We start from the raw sequence: 12669 nt of genomic DNA on the forward strand, positions 1-12669 counted from the left end.
CATGGGCTGGAGTCATGTGAGAGAAGGGAACCCCAACTGAGAAAACGTCTCCATAAGATTGGGCTGTAAGCATTTTCTTTTTTTTTTTTTGTTTTGTTTTGGTTTTTTTTTTTTTTTTTTTTTTTCGAGACAGGGTTTCTCTGCGTAGCTTTGCGCCTTTCCTGGAGCTCACTTGGTAGCCCAGGCTGGCCTCGAACTCACAGAGATCCGCCTGCCTCTGCCTCCCGAGTGCTGGGATTAAAGGCGTGCGCCACCACCGCCCAGCCATTTTCTTAATTAGTGATGGATGGGGGATTGTGGGTGGTACCACCCTGGGCTTGTGGTCCTGGGTTCTATAAGAAAGCAGGCTGAGCAAGCCATGATGAGCAGGCCAGTAAGCAGCACCCCTCTGTGGCCTCTGCATCCTGTCTCCAGGTTGCTGCCCTGCTTGAGTTCCTGTCCTGACTTCCTTGATGATGAACAGCAATGCTGAAGTGTAAGCCTAATAAACATATGCAAGCAACACATAAAATAATAATTTTAAAATACACCAGGGCTACCATTTTGCTTTGCTCATTGGTCCTCAGCATCTGAGAACTGTTACTAGGTGACTGGAATCCATGGTCCCACCTACAGGGAGGAAGTGCCCTGCGTATGCCCCTTCTTGGTAGGTTCAGCCCTTGAACTATTTGCCTATTCTGTGGACTATTCAAGAGCACTTTTACTTTGCCATGTACAAAGACAAAGGGCTCCCACAGCTCAGACAAAGCTGACCTTGTGTGGAAAGAGCGAGCTGGCTGGAAACACTGAAACAGTATTTGAACCATCTTTTGGACTCTATGCATATTCAAGGTCTGCAAATTTCCAGTGTCAAAAAAAAAAAAAAACTACAGAAAGTACTAACTATGAAAGGGGAAAAGGGATAAATTGGACTTCATTTAAAATTCAAAAACCTTCTACTCATTAAAGACACAATTAGAAAACAAAAGGGCAAGTCACAGACTGGGAGACACATTTACAGCAGCCCTGACACAGTCCTGACAAGCAGGGTCTGTACAAGAAAATCACCACACAACCAGACCAAGAGGTAAGAACTCCAGTTAGAAATAGCAAAAAATAAATAAATAAATAAATAAAACTCAACAGAGATCTCTCAAAAGAAGTCATGCATGTGGCAACCATACACAAGAGGCTCAACCACAAAAGCCATCGGGGAAACGCAGGTGACCCTCACAATAAGAAGCAACTTCACTATGGGAGGCTGACACCATCAAACATCGGTGTTGAGGCAGAGCAACTGGAAAGCTCCAGCTGCTGGTGCAGGTATGAACCAGCCTGGCAAATCAGACAATCATGTTACAGTTCCCTCCCTCCCTCCCTCCCTCCCTCCCTCCCTCCCTCCCTCCCTCCTTCCCTTCCATTTACCCGCTAATTTTACATGTAAGTAAATATTTGTGTGTGCAGATGTACATCTACACAGGATCACACAAGTGCACAGGTGCATGTAGAGGCCAGAAGACAACCTCCAGTGTCATCCTCAGCAATGCTATCTGCCTGGGGTTTGAGGCAGTCTCTCACTGGTCTAGAGCTCACCCACTGAGCTACACTGTCCAGCCAATAATCCTCTGTCTTTGCCTCCTTGGTGCTGGGATTACAGGTGTTGTTTCGTGGGTTCTTGGGATGGAACTCAGGTCCACACAGGACATGTTACACTGAGTCATCTCCTCAGCCACATGTAACAATTTCCTATGAAACTACACATGACCCTATCATGTGACCTAGCAGGTTTTCACCCAGGGAAGTGAGAAGAAGTGAAACCAGACATCTACAGTGAGACTTGTATGGCAATGCACCCAACTTAGTTTACAACAGCTCACAGAGAGGAGCCAATCAGTGGTCTTCAGGAAAGTGGAGAACCTGCTCACAGAAAATAATAAAAAAGGGGATGATTTGCAGCAACACACAGGCTACCACAACACAACACTGTAGACGCTGGCTGAATCAGCAAGTCAAGACTAGGCCTGGACTCCAGCAACAGACACAACTCCTGTATGGTGACAGAATCCAGGAAGATGCTTTGCCTCTGATGGGATTGGAGGGATAGCTGGATGGCTGCCGGGGAGAACGTTCCATCATTGTGACAAAACTCCTGAGATAATTAGTTTATGAGGAGGGAAGGTTTACTGCCAGAGGATTCAGTCCTTGGTCACTTGTCCCTGTTGCTTTGTGTCTGTGCCTACACAGCATGCCATAGGGGAGTCTGTTTAACCTCATGGCAGCCAGGAAGTACAGAGAGAGAGATAGAGGCAAGGGATGGGGAAGAGGCCCTCAAAATTTCTGCTGGGCCCTAAAAGTGGTGACAGGGAGGCAATAGGGGTGTGTCTGAGAGATGTAGCCAGAGAGTGACCCCATCCACAGTTGCTGCCGCAGAAGTGAGAAGAGGCCACAGCCAAGGATGCAGCCTCTAGAAGCTAGGAAGGGGGAAAACAGATCCCCTCTCTCCAGGGATTTCAGAAGGAGCCCATCCTACCGATGTCTTGACTGAAGTCAGGTGAGACCCCTGCGTCTTCTGACTTCCACGCAGCAAGGGGATGGATCTGTGCTGCTGATGGATCTTAAGAGGCACGAGACCATGCAATTTAACTCTATTGCCATGCTCAGTGAGATCTGGAGGCAGTGGCCTCAGGAGCAGGTGACACAGACTCATAAGACACCACTGCTCCATGACATAGCTTGGGCAGAGTGCTAAGAGCCATTCTGTGCTTCCAGACAGACCAGAATGTGAGCATGGTCCTTGGAGCCAGCACCAACCCAGGCACACAACTCTGTTCGACCAAGGACATCATTGTGTGGATCTGAGAGGGAGCACGGAGCCCAACAAGGAGTCTCCTCATCACCCTGAAAGTACCTACTGTAGGATGAGTATCCATCTGGCAGGCTCTACTGTTTGTGGTGAAGCTATAATCACTCCCAGAGTTGGCGGGCGGGTAGGGCAGGGTGCTCTTCACCCTCTAGCCTACTCTAAGCCACTATTCTCCATAGGATGAAGAAAGTAGGTTAATGACCCCTCATGTAACCCCTAGGACTGCCCTGTTCAGGTGGGACTCAGTCACATTTCCAATCAAAAGCAGAGGTTGGGGTGACCTACTGGCTCTGAGGATAAGTATGGAAGGGGAGGAAGTGATGTCCCCACTCCAAACATCAGGGCCTGAGGAGATAGGGAGTGAAGACAAGGTCACAGATGGGGCAGGGAAGCCTGCTTTGCAGGGGGAAACTGGGGTCAGACCAGGGCTGGATGGGGGTTAGGCGCTAGGACAGATCAGTTGATATCTGGCGATCAGTGTTCTCGTGGCCTCATCCAGCAAAACCTGCTCCTGTCACCCACTAGCTAACTGCCCATCTGCCACCTCATGCTACGTCACTTCCAGTCTTGTCTTTCAAAGTCTGGCTGGCTCGGCTGGGGATGTAGCTCAGTGGATAGGGAGCTTGCTTAGCATCCATGAAGCTTTGAGTTCCATCCCTCCATCCCCAGCACCATAGGAACCAAGTGGTGCATACCTGTTGTCCCGGCACATGGGGAGAGGAAACAGAAGGACCAGGTGTTCAAGGTCATTCTTACCTACATGGGGAATTAGAGGTCTGCCTGGGCTACATGAGACTCAACAAAAACATAAGCAAACAAAAGGGCCTGACTTAGGTCCAGAATTAGATAATGCATAATACAACCTAGCAATTGTACTGAGCAGCCCCACAAAGGGAGGCTTAGGACACACAGACCCTCCTGTCTCAAGGCCAAGTTCTCAGAGAAGAGCTTTCTGAGTGACCAACAGACTCTCCAAAGCCCAGCAGGCTTGAAGGATCCCAGTAGTGAGGCAGGAGGTGCTTCAGACAGCACATATTCCTAGACCCTCCCTGGCCCAGGCAACCTGACCAGGACCCAGAGACTCCCTGTGGAGCATCAGACAGGGCACCTCAAAATACATCCTGAAGGGCGCATTTGAACAAAGTTCAGTGGGCCACAGGGTCCACACAGACAACACAGCCAGTGTCTTCGGAGGGCATGTGGCTGCTTTTGGGGGAGCACTGTCAGCCCAGGTATTCACACAGAAGGAAACAGATCTTAGAGGTGACCACAGGTCACCAAGGAGTCCCTTCTGTCCAAGACTCAGGTCTCTCTGCTTCTTCCAGACCATTTCAGGTAATTGGCCACTGGCGTTATAATCAGAGCAATCCTTTCCCACCAGAGCAAGGCTTTCCAGCTGTTTGAGGAACAGCTCTAATGCACAGTGCCTGGACAGCTTCGGCAGTGAGCACGGTGTGGTACCCCCTGGGGAGGGTCTGGAGAGCTCTGCTCATCAGTGGAAAGTGACCTGGGTTCTAATACCCAATCTGGAGGCAGAAAAAAAGACATTCACTCAACCCCAGAGTCTCCTGAGGCTGGCAAGGACATACACTCCAAGTTCACGCTCCAGGTTTGCACCGGACACACAAAGGGCTGCCCTTTAACAGAACCTGCACACCAGTCTGTCAAGCAGTTCTGGTTTAGATGGAGCCCACTGGAACGGGACCAGCCAAGCCATTTGCAAGGATACAGAGAAGCCCTGGGTTTGGAACCTGGCCTTCCACAGTGTGGCCACAACCAGGCCCTTGCCACACACTCCAGCCAAGCAGCCCCCCCCCCCCATTCAGCATGGCCCTGTGAGGCCGCCTTACCTGCCTGGCTGTCCCGGGGTCTGCACTGCACCTCTTCCACACACTCAGCCGGGAACCACCCGATATGGCCACGGGCGCTGCCTTCCCAGAAGCCACCCTCGCCGATGCTCAGAACTAGAGGAAACAGAAAGGAGAAAGGCATCAGTAATGGGGACAGAAGGGACTAAGCAATGGGACACCAGACAACAGGCAGAGGGAGCGAGGGCCAGCAGCTTGGCAGATGAGGCTGGGTAACCTTCAGAGAACACAGTGCCAAGGGGTGGGGCAGCCCCAGCCCACAGATTTCTCCCTCCTGGCGGGTGATGGAGGAGAGTGAAACCCTAGAGAGCCTTTTTCCTATTTTATTTTCTTCTGTGTGTGTGTGTGTGTGTGTGTGTGTGTGTGTGTGTGTGTGTACACGTGTGTACCAGGTGCTGGAGCAGGGTCCCGAGGACCTCACAGTACCCTCTAGCCTCATTAGAATAAAGATTTCATTTATGAAGGCAAGGCTGGGATGACCTGTTCAAAACAGATCTGTGTTGTCTGAACACGGCATGTGAAGGAGCTTGCTATCCTGTCCATACATCTTAATCTGCCCTGTCGTGGAGAAAAAGTGCTCCCAGCACGAGTATTTCTTTCCATTATTCTGACCTCAAATGGCAGATAAAGATCTGCTCAGTCCGTGGATATGAAAGGGACAGAACAGCAAACTCTGGCTTTGTAAATTCTTGTCTAATAATCTGAGGAAATGACCCAAATAAAAAGAGACAAGCCACTTCCATGCTGACTGATACCATCATATTTGCTTGAAACAATTTCCTCGAAGTGTGGATTCACGGATGTAACCTCTGCCCTCCACACAGCTCAGCGGGAGGAAAGTCGGCTCAGCCTTCCAGCTCTAGACCTGAGAAGGTCATCTTGGAACATAGCCCTGGGTGGAAGAGCTGGGTTGTGCAGTGAGGCCCACAAAGACACCCCCATGCCCATTCCTCAGAGCCTTGAGTACAGGCAGCTGCACACTGGGGTGTCATCTGGCAATTTAGGATTTACCAGCTCTGCGCCCTGGGGCATTTTAGTGACATGGGGAACAAGGAAACAACAGGATGCCAGGAGAGCCAGATAAGATATGCCTGTGTGGGAGCAGACATGTCCAGGTAAGAGTGGGCGTGCCTATGGGGAAGTGTCTTTTGGAAGTGGGTGTGCCTGGGTGGGAATGTCTTATACAAGTGGGTGTGTCTTGTGGGAGTGTCTTACGGAAGTGGGTGTGTCTGTGAAGGAGTGTCTAATGGAAGTGGGTGTGTCTGTGTGGGAGTAGGTACACCTTGCCTCATAAAGAGGGAGTCAGGCTTGGCTTCCTTGTAAATCAATATTTAATTTAGAATAGCAAAGATTGCTCTTCTTGTTTAAGGCAATGTGTATAGATGAGGGAGTCTCCTCCACAGAGCAGAACAGGAAATCGCACTGGGCTGGGAGTAATGAACTTGGGCAGAAGAGACTCATCCAGGCCAGACCTGGGGACAGAGAGCAGACTGGGAGAGGTCAGAGAAGAGCCAGAACTTCTGATGACCAGAGAGAGGGCAGAGTGACAACATCACATGCCAGACACCCTTCCTGAGGAAGGGTGCACTTAGCACCCAGAACCTTCTAGAAGAAAGGACCATCCTAACTCTACACCTATCTCAGCACAGTACTGTAAGTCACTGATGGGGGCAAAGAGCTCCTCGTCCACTTTCTACAGGTCTAGCCCCACTATCCAAGCAGCGTCACGACAGGAGGCTCCCACTACAGATGTGCAGGGGTGGGATTTTCCCTCCCCAGTCTTGCCTGGGTGTAAAAATCAGCCAGGAGCATGGAGGAGTGAGGACCTGGAAGGTGTCCTCCTGCTTGGGACACATCTTGGGCCACCCCACACATATGCCACCTTCTGCTTCGATGTGGCCTGGATGTTCAGCCACCCTGACCTCCTGGACAGCCGGTCCTGCTGCCTTGAGGCTGCCTGCCCAGGACCAGCAGTGGCTGTTTCCAGCTGGCTTCCAGTGCTACCCAGGCAATGATGAACATGCTGGGGAGGTGCCAAGGACCTGTTTAATCCAAGCTTCCTCCAAACACTGCCATGCCTGGCAATGGCTCCAGCTGCTCTGTGCTTGAGAGAATGGCAGTAAGGACATAGGCTGGGGAGGACAGGCTTGCTGGACAGAGGTGCGGGGAGGTCTTCAAAACCTGGGCTTTGTGGGCCTCTGTGCCTCTGGTCTGCCTCTGCCAGCTCCACATATGTGGTCTAAGAACCACACAAGCCACAGGGCTAGTGACACTACCAGCTCAGTTGTCAAGGAGTCACCTGCCCAGCTGCCAGCACACCGCACCTGCCAAGTCTGCACCCCGTGTATTGCTGGTGAGCCTGACACACCATGCATCTGTTGTAAGATCAACCCATATCACCCACTTGTGCAGGAAAATGGCCTGGTCCTTGGTGGGTTGTATGGATGAAATTCAGAATTGTATCTCCTGGTAAGTTTTTAATTCTTGCATTAATACATTTGCAGAGTCCAGGGACCTAATGGGTATGGTAAGCGAGGATTCCAATAGATCCCAGTGTGGAGAAGAGTTTTAAAGCCTAATAACACAAACAGCCACCATCAGGAGGTGCTAGCCCTCGTGCAGAGGCAGTCAGGCTTAACAGGGAGGCTCCCTTGCTTCAGGAGCAGGAAGGGAGCTTTACAGGAGTCTCTATCCCCCTTGCCTCTATACTGGGCAGAGCACAGTCCCCACAGCAAGGCCAGCAGTGGAGGGGGAGGTAGAGAAAAGTCCCCAGTGTGAGATTTGGGGAGGACCAGAAAGTTGGAACTGTAACCATAGACCTTGAAGACAGTGGAGACACCCCATGCCAGAGAAGGGGCTGGTGTCCAGAACACAAATGAAAGTTACCAGGTCCGCGAATGAGGAGAACAAAGCATGTCCTTGAGAGAGCAAACAAAAGCGAATGGATGGAGTATAAACCTCCTGCATGTGCTTGCGGGCGGAATGATCACACTGGGATCTTTAATGTGGTGCGTACGCCAAGCCATGGTGTTGGTGTTGTAAAACAGCACATGTAGCCAATGAGCGGAAACCCCAGCAGAGTCCTAAGAAGGCGCCGCAATGAGAAAGAAGCAATTTAAAGCACACGCTCAGAAAGTGCAGAAAACATAATTTTTGAAATTATGAACCTCACAGGAGGAACAAGATGGGGAAAGGGGGGTTTGGAGGAAAGAGTAAGTGAACTTGAAGGAGAAGTGAACAGGGCACTAGGGACTTGTTAGAGGCTCAGAGGCATGGAGGCATGGAAGCTGAATGCCCAGGCTAGGAAATGATGGGGTACACACTCTCTGGAACCTGACAGTAACCCCTGGTGAGTGCACAGATAAAAGAATTTATGTGTCATATGCTGTGGGCTGGACAATGATCAGGTGGGGAGGGCGGGGTCAGAAGCCACCTGCCACCTCTATTTCCTCTTGTGTCCAGTGCTAGGGCCTGGGCATGCTGAGCACAGGAAGTGCCTTTCTTGCTCCACCTGGGAGTTTTATCTTCCGCTATGTGGCCCCTGCAGCCCCCACCTGCCTCTTCTCCAGTTCCCTCTGTGACCTTCGGCCACAAGCTTTGAAGTCATGACCCACCTCCTCTCTCCACACTCTATCATTGTACATGCTTTCCTGCTGTACCTCACAGACTCCCCTCACCTGTACAGGAGCGATCACTGGACCGCTAGGACTCCTGGGGCAACGCTGGACTTCTCAGCTTGTTCATAAACGTCCTCAGAATTCTGTCTGGAGAATTCCCTTCACCTGGTTGATTTCCCCAGCTCATCAAACCTACACCTACACCACAGGCTGCCCCAACCCCACTCTGTCTGGGGTTTTCTGGCTAGAAAGCAGCTTGGCTCACTGAGCCCCAGTTTGGTTCTTCCTTGTACTTCCCACAATGGACCCAGGAGTGTGTGAGCATCTTCCATTCCTAAAGACCTAAAGACAGTGCTGGGGACACTGAAAGAAAGGGACTGGTGAGAGTCACGGTGCCCTCCCAAGAGACTGCATCTCCCGGAGTAGGCCCTGCTGAACCGATGGCTTGGATTCTGCCCTGGCTTTAGAAGACTCGCCAAGGTGTTTCATGGAGGCAGAGAGGCTCTGCCTTCCCCAGAAGCAGAAGATAAAGACTGACCTTTGACTCTGTCACCTCGGTGAAGGGGGATCTCGCCGTCGACTTGGGGTTGGTATGGCTTGATGGCGACGAAGAGTCTCCCGGGCACCGCACTGTACAGCTTCCTCCTGGGCCCTGGGTACTCAAAGGTGGAGAGGGAGTCCTTGTTGGCACCAGGAGTGAAGGGCGACCTGAATCAGGCAACAGGGAATAGGAGAGAAGAAAGTCACACGTTGTCAACCATAGCCAAATCAGTTTATTTTTATTATTATCAGTTTATAATATATATAATATAATAACCCTACTGGGCTAAGAGTGGCCTGGCTGGTATGTGTGAGGCCAGATAGTGATGACAGGTGTGGGCCAGGAGCAGTGTCTGTGCTGAAAAGACTCAAGGGGACCCAGTGGCTGCACTGCTGGGTACATCCCCAAGGAAGTAAAGCAGGGTCTCTAGGGACATTTGCACATTGTGTCCCTTGCAGCATCATCCACAGCCCAGGTGTCCACAGATGGATGCTGGATGAACAGCACACCACCACCTATGCAATGGAACGTTATTCAGTCAGAAAAAGGATGTTCTGACACTTGCCACAACAGGATGGACCCTGGGGACATTATGCTTGACGAAGGCAGTCATATAAGCCCATACGCTGCATGATTCCACCCCTATGTGGTCCCTATTGTGAGGTCCAAGAGATAGAAAGTAAGATGGGGTGTCAGTGGCTCACAGGGACAGAGGTTCAGCTGGGGAGATGAAAGGTTCTGGAGGTGCATGGTTGGAACAGTTTCAGAGCACTGTGACCACTGAGCTGGGCACAGACCATGGAGAAGACAGGAAATCTCATGAGTGTCTTACTAAAATACTGAAAACAATTGAGGTGCCGCCATCGGGGAAGCCCTTGTCATATTTGTTTGTTTGTTTGTTTTTCCAGTTCACTGTGAGCATTGGTCACACTGGCAAGGACACACATGGAATCCTCCACCCAAAGTGCTTATGACCATGGGCATCCTTCTGGCCACTCCCAAGAGGACTTTCTTTACATCACCAGTTTTGTACTGAATTTGTGTTCTAGGTCCAGTTTCCCCCAACAGCAAGGAGCCGTAATCTAGATTAGCAATGGGACACATAACAGTGCCGGTCCTCACATAGTGCAATCTTTAGAGTCCTCACCATGGAGCACAGTGGACTTCCAATGGGTGACAGACTGATTGTCGCATGCTGGGGACAAGTGATCACCCATGTCCTAAGCAGGGATAACCTCAAGGTGGCCTCCTGTCACTTCTTTTCCCAGAATGGGAGGCTTTGGACACAAACATGACCACATAAAGAAACATGCCAGGATGTCAGCTTTCTGCCCAAAGCTTTCTGGCCAGGAAGGCAGCACCTTCCCAATGCTGGAACCTTCCAAGAGAATACTGGCCAATGGAAAAGAGGGGGCATTTAAAGCATAGGAGGAGATTCCAAACTGAGACAGGACCCCAAATCCCCAGCTCTGGCCTCTGGACCTACAGATGCTGCAGGCTTGAGATTTGTGCAAGGGAAGGAAGGAGCCACTTAACACAAGGACCAGTGGAAAAGAGGCTTGCAGGGAACTTCTAGACGCCGGTGGGATGCCCTTTGATTAGTTAAGGTGAATTTCTGTCTGTGTTTCATTTCTGTTGCTGTGATAAAACACTCTGACAAGAAAGCAATATGGGGGAAGAAGGGCTGATTTGGCTCACAATTCTAGGACATAGTCTGTTTCTGTGGGGAAGTCAAGACAGGCACTTCAAACAGCTAGCACATCCCATCTAGTCAAGGGCTTGGCGAAATGAACAGAGCTAGCTTTCTCCTCTCTTCTTCTGCCTAGGACCCCAAGTCTAGGGAATAGTGCCACCTGTGTGCCCACATCAATTAAGGTAGTTAGAAGAAATTCCTCACAGGCATGCCTATCCAGCTTGACCTAGGCAATCCCACATTGAGATGATCTTCCCAGGTGCCTTTTATACTGTTTGCCCATGTGTACAAAGGTCCTGTGGTTTGAGGTGGTCTTATAGAATTGCAAAAGTGTTCTCTGTTATATTTAACTGTACTTCTTACTTTCTCTGGTCAATAGTGATATGTGTTATCCTTTATGTCATTGGCCCATGGGTTCTTACTTTTCCAACTGGCATGATCATGGGATTCAGCCACTGGATGCTGTTGGAGGTCTTTGAGGGGCCCAGTCTACAGACTGGATATTGGGACTGTGGTATGCTAAATTTAGGCCCTCATTTACAATGTTGGTGAGCATAGATGGGGACTGAATGCACAGGCCTTGCTTGCCCCAAAGCCTGGATCTGCCCTTCATCCATGTAAAGCAAAGAGAAAAAAGGCCAGGCCTCCTGACTTCTTATAGCATGGGTGCAAGGTCTGGAGACATACCTGGGCTCTGTGGACACTGTGGGAGATAGAAAGGCTGCATGTAGCTGGGGTTCTCCCCAGCAATGCATCCTCCCACACAGGGTTTTCTAAATCATAGCCATGAATGCAATCATTACAGAATTCTGGAGGTACAGGTGCCTGAGTGGGCTACGTGACCACAAGGATGCCAGGTGTTAGGTGGAGATGGAGGATAAGGCACGACCTCAGCACCACCACCTTATATAACCTCTCCTCTTGTCAGCCACATCTTGGTGCTTCATGGATCCATCCATCCATCTACCTTCCCACATATCCATCCATCCATCCATCCATCCATCCATCCATCCATCCATCCACCCACCTTCCCACATGTCCATCCATCCATCCATCCATCCATCCATCCATCCATCCATCCATCCATCCACCTTCCCACATGTCCATCCATCCATCCATCCATCCATCCATCCATCCATCCATCCATCCATCCATCCATCCATCCACCTTCCCACATGTCCATCCATCCATCCATCCATCCATCCATCCATCCATCCATCCATCCATCCATCCCTTACCAATATGTCCATCCACCATCCACTATTTGTACACCCAGCTACTTAGCCATTGTCAACCACCTGTCCATCCACTCATCTGCTTACCTGACTGCATAGCCCAACATGATCTTTTCACTCACACACCCAAATTTTCAAGAAACATTGCCTGAAGCCCAGCTGACCCTTTATTATCAGATATTGGACAATTTAGTGAATCTCTTGAAGCCTCAGAAGCATTGACCCCATTTCCCAGATGGGGGAGAGGTTCCATGAATAATAACCTCACATGGAAGTCAGAGAGACCCTGGCATCCTGATGCTCGATCCTGCAGTGTAGTAAAAGACAGGAGACTGTACGTCAAGGGGAGGTGTTTTATGAACAGTGCCCTCCTGCCCAGGGGCTATGTTCTCCTTATGGCAGCCTTGAGCAATAGTAGAGCCATGGCCCCTCCACAGCCCCAGGTAAGGGGTAGTCTCAGATGAGCAGGCCTGAGAAGCCAAGCTGGGACACAGTGTGAATGGTTCAGCAGTTCCCCAGCCCTGGCATCTGTTTCCTTCATGTTCTGGCCAAGAGCAGCCAGATGGAGTACCAGCTAACTTGTTTCAGTCTGAGGGTTAGACTGCTGGAGATTCAGTACCAGAAAGCCAACGTTCTGTTCTGGGGGTAACTGGGAGGGGTAAATTGGGCCATTTCCCAGCTACCCCGTGTGAACAGGAACTACCCACACACTGAGCTCTCTCCATTCATTCACTCCTCCATCAGTTACTCATTCATTTATTTATAACTTCCCAGGTGGTCCAGCACAGGGCAGCACACACATCTGAGCACAGAAGACAGGAGAGGCCACACAGGGTGAGCCAGAGTGTACTCCAACCAGGTATGTTTCTGCTA

The 12669-nt window shown here is 50.5% G+C and overlaps 1 protein-coding gene across 7 annotated transcripts in view; it reads right to left on the bottom strand.

Moving 5' to 3' along the window:
• Positions 1–12669, bottom strand: part of Shank2 (SH3 and multiple ankyrin repeat domains 2) — a 471427-nt gene that overhangs the window by 241343 nt on the left and 217415 nt on the right. For all 7 annotated transcript variants that reach the window (XM_037208746.1, XM_037208750.1, XM_037208747.1 and 4 more), the window contains 2 exons: positions 8866–9035; positions 4693–4806 (listed from right to left, as the gene is read on the bottom strand). In XM_037208746.1, coding sequence (XP_037064641.1) covers positions 4693–4806; positions 8866–9035 — 284 coding nt within the window. The remainder of the gene's footprint in view (positions 1–4692; positions 4807–8865; positions 9036–12669) is intronic.

The sequence above is a fragment of the Peromyscus leucopus genome, chromosome 1 (assembly GCF_004664715.2).
Source record: "Peromyscus leucopus breed LL Stock chromosome 1, UCI_PerLeu_2.1, whole genome shotgun sequence".
Taxonomy (NCBI): Eukaryota; Metazoa; Chordata; class Mammalia; order Rodentia; family Cricetidae; genus Peromyscus; species Peromyscus leucopus.